The sequence below is a fragment of the Oncorhynchus gorbuscha genome, linkage group LG14 (genome assembly GCF_021184085.1).
Source record: "Oncorhynchus gorbuscha isolate QuinsamMale2020 ecotype Even-year linkage group LG14, OgorEven_v1.0, whole genome shotgun sequence".
Classification (NCBI taxonomy): Eukaryota; Metazoa; Chordata; class Actinopteri; order Salmoniformes; family Salmonidae; genus Oncorhynchus; species Oncorhynchus gorbuscha.
Genome location: NC_060186.1, coordinates 50,009,380 through 50,028,101, shown reverse-complemented (window position 1 = coordinate 50,028,101; position 18,722 = coordinate 50,009,380). Strand labels below are relative to the sequence as shown.

The following is an 18,722-nucleotide window of genomic DNA, read 5'->3' as shown; positions in this document are numbered from 1 at the left end:
TGTGTGGGCGTCCTCCTGGCACCACTAGGACCTGGATAAGACTCAGGAGGATGTTTTGAAACATCAGGCTAGCATTAGCGAGTTAAAGCGCAGTTTTATGGAGGCCACCCCTGAGCCGCGTCCCAGTCAGTGGGAAAAGCGCCTCACAGCCAGCCCGGCTACCAGCCTGCGTCTGCAGGCTCAAGGGGTACGTGTCCAGCCGTGTCCTACCGCCAGTCCTCCTGTCCCGCCAGCCTGCCTGCATGTCCTCTGCTCTCCTCCCCGTCTCCACCTCTCTCCGATCTGTCTCTAGCCTGCAGGGAGGCCCTGACTCCGCCCTCCTTCCCCTGGTTCTGGCTCTCTTGATGTTGTATTATGATGTGACAGTTGGGATGTAGAAGCAACACCATTCCTCCTCCCTCTCTCTCTGTGGTCCTAATTCCACTAAGCAACCCCCCCTGCTGCTATCCTGAACAGATGGGTAGACCACTCTCTAAGAACAACACCTGTCAGTCCTCTACACGTCACTAGAGTATACTGCTCTATCTCTCCTGCTCTGTCTCTCTCCCTCGCCTCCCTCTGACTGTTAAGTGGATTTAATGATATTACCCATAATCCCAACTGTCACCCAGGGGGCCTCTGTGGGCTCTTCTGTCTGCCTGTAAATGCCATTCTTCTTTTGTCAGCCAATGGCTGAGCCAGCTCCTCTTCTCCCTCAGCCAATGGCTCATTACTGTTGCTGTTCTGAACGGTCAGCCTCCGATCGGATTAGTTCTCTGGCTGACTGTCCACGTCTTAAGCACTCTGATCTCTGTATTTCTGTCCTGAGCCGTAGATGCACGTTATGTCAGACTGCACCACCCAATGTTCTTCCGCTCTTGTGTCTTTCTGAGCTCCTCAAGTTTTGCCCTGCCTATTATGTTTGATGATGCACAGAGTAAGCGGTTTTATTTGCCCACTGTTATTGGTACTTTCCCAGGGCTGTCCAAAGTGTGCTTTTCTTTCTTTGAGCTGCAACTTTCACTGCTGAATTTCACAACTCTGTGCTTACTGCACTTTGTGCGTCTGTGTAACCGCTCCTCCTCCTTTCAGCTGGACAAGCCTGACTTTTGAGTTCCTACTTCACGTGGCTCCTCTTGTGATTTTCCCACCCTGTGTTTCAGACCTGTGTTTGGCTGTGTTGAGTGGTGTACTGCATGCCTGCCTCTCACTCGTCACTCTTGTCACTCTCTCTACACCCGACAAGCAGGTGATAGTGTTCACATACAGGCCTTGGGTCTGGTCCTGGACCTGTGTGATAAACAGTGTGTGTGTGTGTATTGTCTGTGTTACCGATGTGTGCTGCCTCATTCCTAGAATGCACACCTCCAAAATCCCTGTCTCAAAACTGCACTCAATCACTCTGCTCGATCACTCAGCCACTGTATAGTTAAGGGCACTTCTGAATCTTCTGTTGCGTTGCACTGTGTGTGTAGACTACCTTCTCTCCAGTAATGTATGTCCTTCCTCTAACTCTGACATCTTTGCTTTGTCATTCTCTAACCTGTGTAGAGCTTGGAAGAGGAAATGACCTCCATTTTATTCAGTAAATTTGCCTGCGAGTCTGGTCTGGTTGATCCCTGCTGCACTACCACTAGGCGAGCAACAGAGGGCGCTGTAGTCACTGCATCTGGCCCTCTGGCCTCGGCTCTACTCACTACCGAGGTGCTCCTCAGTACAGATGAATCAAAGCCAACAAAACATCAGGTCGCTGCCCATGAGACCACTAATGTATTGTCCCATGGTGCATCTCTGTAACTCTGCCACACCAAGTTCATGACCAGTCCCGACTATCACACACAATTAAAGTAGTATCACCTATTATGGTGACTAGTTGTGTTGGCTTGGCAGTGCACAATATGATGCAAGTATAATATAAGCACCTACTCATTTTGCACACACGCTGTAAGAGATTATAGAGCAAACCAGGCTGGCCATAAACTTTGGCATGAATATTTTCTTGTCATTTCATACGCTTCTGTCAAATGCCATTTCTTTCTTTGAATGCTTGTGTTCTGTCTCATTTGAGTGGACAGTGTTACTAAATGTGTTTTACCTGCTATAGAACTGTTAAAGGGTCCCTTCCTACAGATGGGTAGTGAGGTGGTCATGTTTTGTGCATGTCAGCGAGAGAGAGAGAGACAGTCTCTCTCTCCCTAACCCGGGGAACCTGTACAGTGCTATGGTAACCCTAGTGATTCCTAATGTCATGCTGATGTGTGTGAGTGACCGCCGCCTGTTGGTTGCCTTTACGTTCCACAGAGATGCTCCCCATCCAGAACCCAGGAGCCACCCCCTGACCTCACGGTGGACACGGTCGCCAAGGTGGTCCCCCCCCCCCATCTAACACTGCCCCCACCCCTCCTCCATCTCCCTCCCACACATATACTTAACTTCCAGCTCATCTCTCCTTTTTCATTTCAGCCATCTCTTCTTCTAGTCATCCATCTCTCTATTTCTCTCTCCTTTTTCTGGTTGCTGTTACGCTGCCCGTTCTCCATCTGTTGCCATTTCCATCCGTCCTTATATTCGTTGCGTTGCCTTTCTTTCAGTTGGTGGTGTCGTTGTTCTTTGTTGGTTTGTGTGGTCATCTTTTACGTCTTTGTTGTTCTCTCTCCATCCCGTTTGTTGTTTTTGTTCTCTGGTGTAGAGCGCAGATGATAAACAGAAATCCGGCGAGGCGGCATGGCAGGCAGCAGAGGTTGAGATAGAAGAGACGGTGGTCGTCGAGGAGATCAGGGTGGCCCCCAAAGGTTCCGTCACCATAACCACTCCTGCGGTGATCACCCCCGTCGCCGTGGAGTCTGAGGTCGAGAAGCCCAAGGACGAAGTTATGGAAGAGCAGAAGAGGCCTGTGAGCGTGTCCTCGGACAGTGAGGAAGAGGAGGAGGAGGAGGAGGCGGGGGAGTACCATCCGCAAGTCACCGTCAGCGCCTCAGTTGACCAGATCAAAGAAGAGCCCGAGGAAGAAGGGGAGGAGGAGGAGGAACAGCAAGTCAATGAAGAGTCAGTTGCAGAACCACTCCCAGAGCCAGTGGTCGAGGTAAAGGCCCAGCCTGTCCCTGCAGTAGTGGAAGAAAACTCAGCGACAGAACCACAACTAGCCCCTGTGGCAGAGGAGAGCCCCGAGGACATCCTGGTTACCCCTGACGAGGCCCCTAACGGGCACGCCGAGTCCCCCGAGGACCATCAAGGCCCCGTGGCCCTGGAAGAGGAGGAGGAGGAGCCCAGAGTCAACGGGGACGCGTCTCACTCCGAGACAGAGCGCCTCCCCCAGGTTATTTGTTGCTCTGAGGTAAATGAATGGCTGCCGTCTCCCAGACCTGCGTAGTGCAGAGCACGGCCCGTCGCCTAGCCTGCTGCTGCATACTACGCACTTCTGACCACCACCACCCACCTACCTACCTACTACATACCTAGCTACCTACCTACCTTCATATTGTACCTGCCTGCTGCTTCTCTACGCTGTCTGTCCGTGCTCCTGACGCTCAGCACCTGAGCGCCACAGCAACGGAAGGCTGAAGGCCTTTCACCTGCACAGCGGTCGCTTGGGCTAATTTTCGCTAAAGGAAGTTAAATGATAAGTGATAATCGTAAGAAGTAATGGCTAACATCCCCCAAGCAGCACCTTCCATTGTGCATCTGTGTCAAAGCTCTGCCCTACTCTACTGTGGATCTGTCCCCCAGACTACTTCACTGTAATCATCGCCACCTGTCAGTCCACCACGTTTCTGTTGGTGTTTTGTTTTTACTTTACATTATACATACTGTGAGCACGTAAACATACATATACACTATACATATGTGTGTGTCGGCCCTGGTCCCTGTGTTTGTGAACGCACTGGCAGAGATGGCGCTGAGAATTGCGTGGGAGTGGAGGCGTTGTTGTGCAGTGCATGGCACGTGTGTGTGTGTGTGTGTGTGTGTGTGTGTGTGTGTGTGTGTGTGTGTGTGTGTGTGTGTGTGTGTGTGTGTGTGTGTGTGTGTGTGTGTGTGTGTGTGTGTGTGTGTGTGTGTGTGTGTGTGTGTGTGTTACAGCATGTGAAATTGTGTGTGTGTGTGTGTGTTACAGCATGTGAAGTGTGTCCCCTTCCCTGTATTGGGTCTTTATTTGGTTAAGTTGTTGGTTGAGATGAGTCACTGGCATTAATTGGGTTTTGTCTCTGCCTTGGCGGTCTTCAAGGACTCATCCTCCCAACCACTTACTTAAATGTCACGCCGTTCATTTGTGGGAAAGTCAATGCATGTCTGTATCGTGCTGTGCTGTTGGTCGCCTGTGGCAAAGATCAAAGCAAAAATGCATTGTACCGTTACATCAGAGTTCCAACAACCTCTATTATTTGCTTCGTTTGCTTCATTTTGCATTTTCAGTAGGTAACTTTGCTTGCATGCGCTTGGTTGCATGGTTACGCCAAAGACATTGTCGTTTATAGTTCTGTGCATTTTTGTAACGTTCATTTGCAGCCCGTGCGTGAGTTCTGTTCCTACTTCTTTAGAGGTTTGTGCTGTGTTTGCCTTTACCCTTGGTATATGTGAAGTGTGGGTCTCTGTCATGACTCTCTCTCCCCCTACCCCCTCCTCAGCCACCTGTGGTGAAGACCGAGATGGTGACCATCTCAGACACGTTTGCGGCCCAGAAGACCGAGATTGCCACTAAGGAGGTTCCCATCGTGCACACCGAGACAAAGACCATCACGTACGAGGCTGCACAGGTAGGCCCTCTACCACTAAACGGCTAGTGTTTAGACGGGTGATAGGAAGCTCTAACTGGCTCCGTGTGTGTCCTCCAGCTGGACGGCAGTGGAGACGGCGAACCAGGCGTTCTCATGACGGCCCAAACCATTACCTCAGAGTCACTGTGCACCACCACCACCACACACATCACCAAGGTAACTACACGTCACCACAGTGACCCACGCGTCACCGTGGTAACCGCGCAGCCGCACACTTCGCCGTGGCAACCGCACACTTTGTCATGGTAACCTCAAAGCCACATCCATCAGCAAGGTAACAGCCCAGCTCTCCCTGGTGTATTGTGTAAACGCCATGGTATGTAGACTGTGGACTCTGGCAGGGAGGATTGGATTCCCATCTGGCAGCATTATTCTGTGTAATCTGTGTGCAAATGTAGAGCAGCCTGCTCTGTGGTCTGTTGTGTTGATGCTTGGGGCTGTGACTGGCACCTACCCAGCCCAGGCAGAATTCCTCTGTTGTGACTTGGTGCAGACTCATAGATGCTAAAACTCAAGCCAAGTTTGTGTGCCGCACCTGGCTTCAACAGACCCCAAACATCAGTGGACAGTGTTGCTAGCAGACTGCTGAACAATTCTGATTTTCCTCTACTCCGATGTGCCCTTATGCAAGGGTTAAGTGCCTTTACATAAGGGCATATCGACAAATGTTTACCTCGTCAGCTCGGGGATTCGAACCAGCAGCCTTTGTTGCTTGTCCAACGCCCTTAATCGCTAGGCTACCTTGCTGCCCATTCAAGTCTTACCTTAACATTATCATTATTTCACAATACTGAGGACGGATCACCTCTTAGTGAGATATATGTTGAGGCAGCTTATTCTAATTCTTAGGCTATCCTCTGCACTAAAATAGAATACTGGCCACATCATTGTGCATGTTAGGCCGACACATCATGAAATTGAGAAAAAATTACAGACAGTAGCCTACAATTAGCTAAATAGAACTCGATTGAACATTAAATGTTTTTCAATATTATTGAAATACAGTAACCAGTCAAAAGTTTGGACACCTACTCATTCCAGGGTTTTTCTTTCTTTTTTTTCTTTTTTCTACATTGTAGAATATTAGTGAAGACATCAACACTATGAAAGAACACATATGGAATCATGGAATAACCAAAAAAGGGTTAAACAAATCCAAATAAATTTTAGATTCTTCAAAGTAGCCACCCTTTGCTTTGATAAAGGCCTTATGTAGCCTATACTGTGTATATATTTTAATGCAGTCATCTCTGTTTTCATTTGAAACATTTTTACCGTTTGCTTGTTTGTAACAATTGCAAAAACTTTGGCAACTTTGTATTTGTAGTCAACTTCGTTCTGAAGTTATCAGCGGTCACACAGAGGGAGAGCGATAAACATCTTGGTTATATGTTTAGAAGAGAGCTATGTATCAAGTGGCGCGGAAGGGCAAAAGAGCATTTAACAAGGCACTTAGCTGTTCTGGTTTGAGGCCGTCTGTAAATGACAAGCATTTTCAAGTGCAACTTTAGTATCGATAGTTTTTGGGGAACAGTTCTGAGATTTTAACGATGCTCCTACAATGGTTCTAACGATGAACTTAGCCTAAAGGTGCTTTTGGGAAACCCGAGGCCTGAAGGATGTGTTGTTTTACTCGTGCACTACGTCTGTGCACTTATCCTGAACATCTGGCTGTTTGCAGACATTAAAAGGTGGCCTCTCAGAAACCAGGATCGAGAAGCGCATTGTCATCACCGGAGACTCGGACATCGACCACGATCAGGTGAGCGTCAGTCAGTCACCAATCAGACACGACCTCCGGTGGGACCAATTACACACCACAACAGCTTGTATTACTGAAGGGAAGATGTCGGCTTATTACACTTCTGTCAAAATGTTTCCTACATTTTATACTTATGGAGATATGAGAATGTGCCATACTACTGACTGAGGTCAAGCGCTCATATGTTCAGTGAAGTGGTGTATCTAAGAGAATATATTATTGGCCATTTTAGCAAGAATGAGAATTCAATGTGGTGGCCCAGCATCTCTGGTGTCTGCTCCTTTAGACTAGAAATGGCAATAAGAAGAGGACTTAAGTGTTTTCAATCAATGTCTCAGCTGAAAGAGATGCATCGATCCCTGTGAAAAGACCTCGCTCTGATTTATAGTGGCAAGGGTCTTTTACCTCCATATGAGAGCTCATCTGGTCATTAAGCCAAAGAGTACAGCAGACCGATACACTCCACACAAAGAGGTCCCTAAAGAACTCACCAAAATTCACAACAACATATGTTTCCATAGTAGAAGTTCTTCCCAAACCCCAAAGGCACAAGCATGGGCAGATGTCCAAGCCATGCTTTCCATTCCTCCCCCCACCCTCCCATCCTTTGTCTTCATTTTATGTTTTGCTGTTTTTTTGTTGTTGTCGCTGCTACATTTCTCATCTGTATTCATAGCGCCTCCATTTTGTTTGTCTGTTTTTCTGTTCCTTTGTTCTCCTTTATTTCCGTTAATGCCATCGTCTCCCTTTCCTTTTGGGTGTGTTGTTGCCGTGGCATGTTGCCACCCCGGGTAGGCCTTGGCCCAGGCTATAAAGGAAGCCAAAGAGCAGCACCCTGACATGTCAGTGACTCGGGTGGTGGTCCACAAAGAGACAGAGCTGGCAGAGGAGGGCGAGGACTGAGGCGCCAGGTAAGGAACAGAAGCCACCAGGAGGCCCAGGGGTGTGGTGATTAGGGGGTTTATAGGGGTAAGTGGTAAAGGTTAGTCCCCCTCTGTTAGGATTCTACAGTGGCCCTTCTAGCCCAAACCAACAGCGCATCACAGACATCTGCCGGAAGTAAGTCCCCCACAGGGTGGAACTGACTGTCTCCTTGTCTTTTTCTTTGAGATCTCCATCTTTTCTCTTAACTCCACGTTTCCTCTGTCTGCACTTATGACTGAGCTATTTTTGGACAAATTATAAAGTTCATACAAAATGTCAGCAAACCAAAAATCTGCAGATGTGTCACTTTTTCTGGTCAAAATGTTTTGTTTCACTGGCTTTACTAACCTCGTGACGTTACTATCTGTATTCTAATATGCACAGTACTGGCAGACTGTGGAAGCACACTCTCCACCAGACAGATGACCCCTCATACACACAGGAAGTGCAGATTAATGACAATGGTAATTAATTGGTGTAATGGAGGAGAAGAGAAAACAAATATTCCCTGTGGGTTGCTAGCGTGAAAGCCCTTCACAATAGCTCTTTCAACAGTCACTCGACCTTGTCAACCCCTGGAGTTGGAACCATTCCAATCCATTGAAGTCTCATGAAGCTTGGATCAAGCCCAGAGAATTATCTTGAATACATCTCAGTCATAAATCAGTATCTATGGGCCCATCAAATAGGAGCCAGAAATGGATTCACACAATGGGATCAAATGTACCCACAGCAAGGTAGAGGCTCATAGACAATTGTTAAATATAGTCGATTCAGGGGTGCTTGGTGGATAATATTCCTTAATTACTTTGGTATTACTCTGTCCAACCAACTCATTGCTCTGCCTACACCCTGCCCATTTAGCGGTATGTCCATTGGTCGTTTGCTCAGACCGTCATGGCAGCCGTCCAATGCACAGGAACTTGTTTACATTACAGTTAAGCTATTGCTTAAAATCCATCAGCAATACAATGTGCTAAATGTATTTCCACCACTTCAGAGGAGGACCCGATAGACCTCCGGCCTGAGCCAGCCCTTCCCGCTTGTTACTTCTGTCATCCTCTCCAGTTATGAATTTGGGGGGAAATAAGCATGACTGCAGCGGCTGCTGAGAATAGAAAGGCACTTTGATTGGTGTAGCAGCGTATTTACCTTCAGTGAGAATTTTGTGGTCAGATCATCAAGTGCTTTTTTTCTTGTCTACCTACAGAGCCTTCAGAAAGTATTCACAGCCCATGACTTTGTGTTACAAAGTGGGATGAAAATTGTTGTTTTTTTGTGCAAACTATTTACACAATGTTCTCTTGTCAAAGTGGACAAAAGAAAATTGATACAACCAAAGTATTCAACCCCTGAGTCAATACATTTTAGAATTACCTTTGGCAGAGAGCTTTCCACACTTGAATTGTGCAACATTTGCCCATTATTATTTTCAAAATTCTTCAAGCTCTGTCAAATCGGTTGTTGATCATTGCTAGACAACCATTTCCAGGTCTTGCCATAGATTTCCAAGCAGATTTAAGTCAAATGTAACTCAGCCACTCAGGAACATACACTGTCTTCTTGGTATAAGCAACTCTAGTGTAGATTTGACCTTATGTCCTACTGAAAGGTGAATTCATCACCCCATGTCTGGTGGAAAGCAGACTGAACCAGGTTTTCCTGTATGATTTTGCCTGTGCTTAGCTCCATTCCATATGATTGTTTTTTTTGTTTTGCCTGGAAAAACTATTCAGTTCTTAACGATCACAAGCATACCCATAACATGATGCAGCCACCACTATCATTTGCCTAACATAACACTTTCTATTCAGGACAAAAGTTAATTGCTTTGCCATATGTCTTGCACTATTACTTTAGTGCCTTGTCGCAAACAGGATGCATGTTTTGGAATATTTGTATTCTGTACAGGCTTCCTTCTTTTCAAGCTTGTCAATTACGTTAGTATTGCTGAGTAACTACAATGTTGTTGATCCATCCTCAGCTTTCTCCCGTCACAGCCATTAAACTCTAACTGTATTAAAGTCACCATTGGCCTCATGGTGAAATCAATGAGCAGTTTCCTTCCTTTCCGGCAACTGAGTTAGGAAGGACGCCTGTATCTTTCTAGTGTCTGGATGTATTGATACACCATCCAAAGTGTAATTAACAACGTCACCATGCTTAAAGGGGTATTCCACGTCTGCTTTTTGTATTGTTTTTCTCCTCTACCAAATGGTGCCTGTCTTTGTGAGGCATTGGAAAACCTCCCTGATCTTTATGGTTGAATCTGTGTTTCGAATGCACTGCTCGACGGATGGTCTTCACAGATAATTGTATGTGTGGGGTACAGAGATGAGGTCGTCATTCACAAATCATGTTCAACACTTATTGCACACAGGGTGAGACCATCCAACTTGTGTGACATGCTAAGAAAATCTTTACTCTTGAACCTATTTAAGCTTGCCATAACAAAGGGGCTGAATACTTATTGACTCAAGACATTTCAGTAAAAACGTAATTCCATTTTGACATTGTGTGTGTAGGCCAGTGACACACACAAAAAAGTCAATTGAATCCATTTTCAATTCAGGCTGTAACACAACAACATGAGGAAAAGGTTGAGGGGTGTGAATACTTTCTGAAGGAACTGTACCTGGCAGGACGTGAGAGATGCCTCGCTCATCAAAAGACTTTGAAGCAGACGCTGGAGTACTACCTGGTTTTGGGGCTTGCGTTAGGGACATGGTGTCTTTTAATCCCATTCGGCTAGTATGTAATGAGAATCCAATTTCTGCTGTAGTAGCTCTTTAGCTCAAGGCGATTCAGCCAGTTTCGCCGAAGCCGATTAAATCTTCCTAATTAAATTAGAAGTGCAACAAAATAGCAGATATGATCAACTGTATAATACACTATTAATCAGTGCAAGGCAGTTGCATTACCATACCAAGTTATTTTAGGTGATTTTGATTAAATCTCCAGACACGTTGGACCTTCTCTGTAAAATGACTCCAGTTGGTGGCACTCAACTCTCCTTCATGTTGAATAGAATATTCAGTCCTTCAATTCTTTCTCTTTCGCAGAGCTGAGAGCTTGTGAAGTTCATACTTGGATGTTTGGGAACCTCCTGTCATCTCCCAAACCGAGTCAACCTGGTGGGAAGACTGTCGGACAACCCCGAGGCTGAACTCCTGTGTTTCATTGCACACGTTCCTTTTTTTATCACTCAGAAGAAAACCACTTAGCTAACATTTGTAGCGTGTTTAAATTGTTTTGTGCTTTTTGCAAAAATAAGAAAAAAATTCTGCCATTATTAGAACCAAAAAGTGGTCATTTTTATTGTTGAGTAGTATTCACATTCCTAGTATGTACAGACGGGTAATGTTATGAGAAAGTAATTTCAATATCTATCTTCCTGTATTCATGCAGTTGCAGGTGGACAGGTATTATATTATATTAGCTTTGGTCCTGGTCTTCTTCCATGTTCTCTTAGAGTCAAATGTTTATCAGTTTCTGGGGGAAAGGAGGAACAGCAAATTGTATTTAATTGGGTGAGTTTCCAAGGGACTAGCAAAGGACGAAGCGCTGTGTCATTTTGTACATTGCACTACAGTGCCAACACATGTTCTTCTCTATGCAGTCATAACAAAACATTCCTTTAAAGGGCAGGTGCTTTTCCTGTAGCTCCCTCAGAACAAAACACAACAAAATTTACATTTAAAACATGAAACACTTAGGCAGCTTGGAAACTTTTGCTTTTCCATAACTTTCTGGCATCATTAATCAGAAATATATTTGTAGAAACATATTTTTTTGCTATCTTTCTTTGTCAATCAGTAAACTGATTTAGATTATGTGTTTTTTTTGCCCCTTCTTAAATATTTTTAATATATTTCAGAGGTTTTTTGACAACTAAAAGAAATACACAAAATTGCCACTGTTTTTATCTTTTACCCATAGGTAAAGAAGATGGCTGGCCTTAGCTCTCTGCAATCTGACAAACCTCACCAATTTGCTATTTGGGCCCAGTGTATAGCAAATAATCTTAGATTTTTAGCAGCTTTAAAATGTTGTGTCCCCCACAGCCACCCCACCCTCTGTGTAACACTGTTGAAATAAAATGTTGTTATTCTCTGATTGGATGAGTTTGGTTCCTTTTTACCAGTGTTAGGGAGTAGTGAATTACATGTAGTTCAGCTAGTAATTGAACTACATTTTGCAGTAGCTTGGTGGTAGTTGAACAAAATTCAAATCTAGTTAGTGTTTTCAGTAGTTAATTACTTTTTTGCAATGTAGCTAACTACTGGAACTACACACTAGAAAATATGCACTGTGCAAAAAGAAAAGTTGTTTAGACAGTAACTTACAGGCAGCCAGTTTCCTATAAGTTACTGTAAAATAAAAAGGAATAGTTTTACCATACTGTATTTTATGGTATCTAATACTGTTACTGTATTTGATTTACTGTACTAATAATGCTACTGCAAAGTGCCTCTTACTGTAAAGGCATTTGCATATTTTCCAGAGTGCCTTGACTTTTGAATGAATTGTAGAGTTACCACCCATGACTGTATTTGTTAGTGACAGAGACATGGTTGTTGCATTCAATGTTCAGTCTTTTGGCCATCACCAAGTGAGATCCTAAGTAAATATGTTATCATAAAAATGACATTCTTTAATACAATACATGGGAAGTCTATGGGTATCTGCTAGCATGCTAACAACTTCCTTAAAACTACACGCAGAGACATGAAAACGGTATCCACAAGTTAATCTGACTGCGGAAGTAGATACCAAAACACTGAAGTATCCCTTTAACAAAAGCTTTTTGTGGACTTCTCAGTTTCTTAACCTTTTCAACCATAAGGAAATATTCTGAAAATATCTTGAACCATTCTTAGAAAGGTATAATAAACACTATAATTGTAGCAATAAAAAATGCACTTTGTCTCTGCATTCCAACACCTTGTTAACCGTAATTTGGAATTCCATATTGGTTGTTGCTTCACTCAATCCATGGCTTAGCTTGTGTTTTATCCATGATCTGGTGGTGGATAGTCCTCAGTACAGGTATTCAGCATCTCCATCCACTGTACTCTCACTGTGACACTGTTCTGTTTGCATATGAGTTCTCAGAAGGCTGTACTGTACCCAGCAGGGCAATATCCAGCGTGGGGCCATCCACACTTCCCCTTCTTAGGTGTACATTCTCCCCCCAGCCCGTCGTCTCTGCCTGGGTGATGTGGTTCTGTTGTGCTGCCTGGAGGCCATGTCCCTGAGGTAAGGTGCTGCAGACAACTCTGCCTCTACTGAGATAAAGAAAGAATATAGTCAGTATGTCTCTTTGTGTCTGTGTGTGGTCACATCTCTGTCTACAGCCAGCAGGGTTTGAAAGCTGTGAGGTCTGAGCCCAGCTGAGAGGCAGAGCTCCATCAGTAATGCTATCGATAATGACGAAGTTGAGAAAATAATGACCAGTGACTAAGCCTTCAGGCCAGTTCCACACTAAGAAGATTTCCAATGACTGCTACAGGTCTCTCAGACAGGGTGAACTGTTTTCAAAATTGTGTTTGTTTTTTTAAGTAGTCCTTTTTCTATGCCAATGCAGCTGTAATATGCATGTCAAATCATACCAGGTTTACACGGGCTAGTTGTCCAACAAGTAGTATGTTACAGACAAATAAGAAGATATAGATATTGACAATCTTTGTCTCATCTAATTGCATATTGTCAAAAATCACTCATTTGTTAGCTGTTATGACAGATAAAGCAGAGTGCAGTTAAATTACCTTCCTTCAGCTTCCAATTCAGGTAAACCATGATCTGTATCAACAGCAGAGTGACAGGCAGGAAGACCCCAAACCACAGCAGCCATCCAGGGACCTCTCTGAGAAACAGCACCAAGCTGGACATACTGATGGTGGTAACTGGTGAGACTGAGGCCTTTGGCTCTGTGACACTGCTGTAGTAATACCACTGGTGATTTGGACTTTGTGCGGTTGTTTAAACAACCCTGTGATTACTAAGTGGATTTACTGCTGCCTAGTTAATAGTTTACCCAGCCCGGGACCTGTGCTAGGGGGCCAATCCAGACGTGAGCCCCTGTTACCCTGTTCCGACATCATAAACATACAGACTCTCTGTCACTTTGGATAGTTACCATTTCTCTGAGATAGTATGGGGTTTGATGGAAACATTTAGTCTGTTAAAGCAGATATCTGAGAGATTTGAATTGGCCAAACAGATTTTGAGTGAAGCTGTTGAAAGGTTATCTGTGTGATTGTCTATTGACTGGTTTGTTTAGTTTAGGATTGTGACACAAATTAGATTTGACTGGGCTATTGTACTGACCTCTGAATGTATGGTTGTGGAAGTCCATACTTAATCAGAATACAATCGAAATCTGAATTGATAAAATCATTGCAATCTGTCTTACAAAAATCCTTGAGGAGTTTTATTTTGTTCAATAATATGATTTATAAGACTTCTTATTATAAACAGGCTATGTTACTCAACTTTCATTATTGGCACGATAAGCACGGTTTCCTTTGAAACAGGCTTTACTCTCAACTGCGATAGTTCAGCTATCGAATACTGTCAATGTGCATGATGTGTTTCTTGAATAAGCATGCCCGAAAGTCCCCTGCTATGATTACAGAAAAGATTTACAACACTTCATGAGCAACTCTGAAACCAAAATACTCCCCCCAAGGGATTGTGTTTCATTTTCAAGGGTTCAAGATTACTACAAAATGATCTGTTTAGAAAAAAGTTTGTTAGCTCCTTCATCTGGCCTAGTAATGTTCATTTGTTTGCCATTCAAGGTAAGGTTATTCAAATGAGCCATTGGGGTACCGCGAATAAAAAGCCATTTTCTCAATCATCTCCATGTCAGGCCATTTCTGAGGCTTTCTCCTGTTTTCGTAGACTCTTAGTGCCTTGTTCATTTGCATACTGTGGTATTTGAGAAATCCATAAAACACATCTTTGACCTGCCACAGTTGTATCTAATCAATCCCTCGGCCCTAGAAACTCACGTCACTGTCTCAGCCATCAAATGGTGAGAGAGCCACTTTGACTCCGAATGACGAATACCAACCATCTGGATCAATGCATTGGAATGTATCCTTCTCCTTCTGATCATGAGCTTATTTTGGCTACCCAGACGCTTTGCCAGGATTCGTGGTTTCATGGGGATTTCTGTAACAATTGCGGAATATGTTTTCTCCATCACTGGCTCATGTCCTGGAGAGGGACTATACTTAATATCACACACTGGTGCTTATTAAGGGCGTGCAGCGCTACAGTAGGCTTTTCAATGACATTCGGCATTGTATGTGTCCTAGATCTTGCTGCATTTTCATAGTAGTTAAAGAGAAATAATCAAATTCTATGGTGGTGATATCTCCACCTCTAACATGGCTTTTGACTGCACATAACCCCACAGCCCTTTATAGCTCAGCTCCAAAAAGAGCGAGAGAGTGCGCGCGAGAGACCGAGAGGGAGCTGTGTGTGAAATCCAACTACCTTTATAATTGAATCCGCCGCCTGTCTCTTACTTTGGCTACTCAGCCCTACTACTTCACTGGATTTAGTCACGACTGACATTTTCCACAGCTTGCTCGCGTCCCCATTACATAAGCACACGAACTGGGGGTTTTGAGTGGGTATCGTCGCTCTCTTGTTCGTGAGGGTTCATAGGCTTAAGTCGTGTGTTTTAGGCTGGGTTTTGAAGAGGGTAAGGTCCAGGGTGTGCTGCTTTTATATAAATATTATTTGAGGCCTCCACGGTGCTCTATAGTTCATAAGAATACAGTGCCACAAACTACTCGATGTTTGATTTTGCGTCTACTAACATGTCGTTACGATTCATCAGTGATTCAAAACCCAACAAAGTGTCGCGAGCACTAAAGATAGACTGACTGTCGATGCTATTTGAAATATAGACTATTAGACCTTAGCGAAGGAGATGAAACGTTCAAACGCTGCCACAAAACATAAGCAACTCATCAGAGCACGTAATTACCTAGCTCCGACCCAGAGCAGACGTATTTAATTAGGCTGTCATGTTTAGACTTCCTCAGACTTTAGTAGCTACTAAACCATGATTGATCTTCTGTTTGTAAGGGAGAGGCCATCATTCTGGATTCAGTCTATTGCCTGTCAATTGTATCGACACTCACTGGATGAGACATAAGGGTGGTGGGGACTCTAAAAGTATGATTAATCAAGGCTAAATTGGTCATTGGCGTTTTCATTACTTGTTGATGATGACAGTCATGGGCAGCATACTGTATAGTCGCCATATTTTCTCTCCTTGATAGATGAGCATATAACAGCCATCTATCTGTATGCTAGTCATACTAGAAGAGCATTTCAATGCCTTTCTGTCGTTTTGTTATGTATCTATCCAGAGTTGCCAATGTGTTAAATGCCACTACGCTTCATTTGAGGACGGATGACAATTTATTTTTAGTCGCCATCACTCAGCATCAACCTAATCTCACTCATATTCCAGCTATTGACTCTGCTCCTCTGAAAAGATGGTTTATAATGAAAAACCCGCCTGAGGTGTGTGAGTTGTCTGACCACTGTATTGTCCATAGTGAATGTAGGACTGCTGTCTACAGCAAGTCAGTACTGTAGGAAGTGGACATTTCGTTGATGGGATGACATGGTCTTAACCTTTCTCCTAAACCCGCTCCCTGACCAGCCCACCCACATGGATCTGCTGGAACGTATGAACAGATTGCTTTCTGTTTCTTGACACATCAATCAATCTCCGTTGATCCCATTCCACACCATGAAGCTCCTTCAAGGTTAAATCTTACATTCTACTACTATATGCATCATGTACTTGTTCCGTCCTGTACATTACACTAGATTTGATATTTAATGGTTTGCATCTGCCCATTAGCGGTAGGAGAAGAGAGAGCAGCGCAATCATGGTTTGCTCTTCAAACACTGCTCCTCCACACCATTCTATGAGCTTGTTTGTTTTCCTGTAGTGCAATGTTAAGTCAACTGCTAATTATTTTTCTAGTATGATCATACTCTACTATAGGCAGTGCAGCAGAGGACTGCAGAGCTGACAATGTGTTCGTGTTTAATAGAGCGTCTTGTTATGAGGTGTGTCTGTCTGTGTGGAGCTGTTGGAGCCCAGGGTTGGCAGGGCTGGGAGTTGAGATTTGGTTCTATTTAGTAGGCTGCTCTTTTGCATTGAGCAGCGTGTTATTGCTGCAATTGTCATTAATGGCATGTTTGAAACCGTTGTGGAAATGTGTGTTTCTGAACACAAGGATGAGCTGCCTGCTGCTTCAATAGGGTTCGAATGATGCACATCTTCCCATTCTATCAGCGCGCCTATTAGCCAGGCCCTGAAAGTTTTCTTTAGCATGACAAAAGGAGAACAAATATTAAGACATTAAACACATGCTCAAATGAATTAATTCTAGATATGTTTCTGTTCTGTCCATCAGCCCTGCTGGCTGGCTCTTTCATCTTTTTGGGCTCTCCTGATCTTCCCCAAGTGGAGCACAACCAGACACTTGACGATGACCGAATCTGACAAGGCTTTGAAAATCTAGGATAAATATTGGATTGGCGTTGTGGCATAACAGGGGCAGGAATTGATTAGTAAAGGAATTTGCCTTAACTCTTTAACAGATGCATGTCATGGTTGTGGGTAGACTGCTCTCTCCTGCCGCAATTCACAAAATAAGAGGGCTGCCAAGAAAAATAAAATACTCTGACAAACCCATACAAGACCATATGAGCCAATCGCAACTCCCGATCTGACGATCATAAATGCACATGTTTATTTGTTTATCTATTAGTAGCAGCATACTTCTGTCTTACAGTTTGATTGTTCTGTTTTACCAGAGTCTGCAGCTCTCTACTACTCATAGTAGATAAGGAGGTAGTGTTTACAGAGGTTCTTGTGAGGTTGTACATCCATTTGAAAGGGAGCGAGGGATTCATTAGGGAGAAGTATCGTTAAAGTAGGCGTTCTTCTCTGCATCAGGTTTGAGTAAAAGTGTATTGACCTCTGCCCTCTCTGTATCACTCCTCACAGAGAGCCTTCTTACATTGACGACGAGTGTGTGTGCATTTAAAAAAAACTGCTTTTCATTCTATAGAAGCTGCCAAGTGTATACAGCAGAATACATGGATGTAAAATACAGTATGTTAAAAATGAGCGTTAACAATGTTTTTGGTGAAGGACATATAGGGGATGGTGGGAAAGGTTATCATTTCTTCCTTCTTTACTTAGGTTTTCAGTGAGAAACATCTTGGGCCCTAACACTGGATGCTTGTCAAGCATAATTTATCGTTTTAGTATTCTGTTAATGGATTATGCCTCTGGGGGGTGGGTGGCGGCATTTCCCCACCTCTGTACACTGGTGTATGACTGACACATACAGACACCGTAGGCTATTCCCTCCCACGTGGGTTATGACAGATGTCTTCTTCTGTGATTCATCTTTCTGAATGTCATTATGTCACAATATTATATTCCACACATCATGCTATGTCAGTGGGGTAAATCTGTTCTTTCTAGGAGTTTCACAATATATTTGGTGAAAACACACTACTCTCATCTGTGGGAATTCGGATGAGTCAATCTCCCATTTGCCTGTAACAAGAAATGATGCGCATCATCAATATTCCTGTAGTGTATTGAGATGTGGGAGCAAACGAATCCCCGTTTGGATATATGCAAAGTGTATCCTGGTATGGGTAGTTTTGTTTCTGTTGGGTGACTATGGAAACAGTGCTGGTGTGTAAATGTGACAGAGGTCTAATCCTGTGGTGTGAATGACACATTTAGAGGAACCTGTTGTAGTGTAGGCTACAGAGGTGAACTGTCCAGGGGTGTAGTTGATAGCTTTTAGAATTCCACTGTTGTTATGTAAGGGGATGTGTTTGGAATAGTCATGCAGCTTTTAGACATCTGTGTTTTAGTGTGTACAGCCACTTGATCACCCAAACCTATCTACCATACTGAAATGGTTTCAGCCTCAGCCTCATGGAAAACAGATCACTGTTGGCAGTACTACGAGCACAGTGCATACACTGAGTGGACAAAACCTTAAGAACGCATTGAGTTGCACCCCCGTTTGCCCTTAGAATAGCCTCCATTCGTTGGGGTATGAACTTTACAGGGTGTCAAAAGTGTTCCACGGGAATGCTGGCTCAATTTGACTCCAATGCTTCCCACATTTGTGTCAAGTTGGCTGGATGTCCTTTCGAGGGTGGACCATTCTTGATACACACTGGAAACTGTTGAGCGTGGAAAACCCCAG

The 18,722-nt window shown here is 44.0% G+C and overlaps 1 protein-coding gene and 1 long non-coding RNA gene across 18 annotated transcripts in view; one reads left to right on the top strand and one right to left on the bottom strand.

Moving 5' to 3' along the window:
* Positions 1-11,553, top strand: part of epb41l2 (erythrocyte membrane protein band 4.1 like 2) — a 92,762-nt gene extending 81,209 nt beyond the window's left edge. For 7 of the 17 annotated variants that reach the window (XM_046298294.1, XM_046298292.1, XM_046298299.1 and 4 more), the window contains 9 exons: positions 29-187; positions 1,531-1,725; positions 2,281-2,343; positions 2,669-3,313; positions 4,602-4,730; positions 4,809-4,907; positions 6,433-6,513; positions 7,309-7,424; positions 10,500-11,553. In XM_046298294.1, coding sequence (XP_046154250.1) covers positions 29-187; positions 1,531-1,725; positions 2,281-2,343; positions 2,669-3,313; positions 4,602-4,730; positions 4,809-4,907; positions 6,433-6,513; positions 7,309-7,416 — 1,479 coding nt within the window. In that variant the 3' untranslated portion in view covers positions 7,417-7,424; positions 10,500-11,553. The remainder of the gene's footprint in view (positions 1-28; positions 188-1,530; positions 1,726-2,280; positions 2,344-2,668; positions 3,314-4,601; positions 4,731-4,808; positions 4,908-6,432; positions 6,514-7,308; positions 7,425-10,499) is intronic. The other 10 variants (XM_046298302.1, XM_046298301.1, XM_046298295.1 and 7 more) reach the window with 9 other exon arrangements.
* LOC123995046 lies at positions 10,725-13,404 on the bottom strand. The gene is made up of 2 exons (XR_006831774.1): positions 13,206-13,404; positions 10,725-12,725 (listed from the first exon to the last, which is right to left on the bottom strand). It is a non-coding gene; the product is annotated as an uncharacterized LOC123995046 (long non-coding RNA).
* Positions 13,405-18,722: the final 5,318 nt, after the last annotated feature.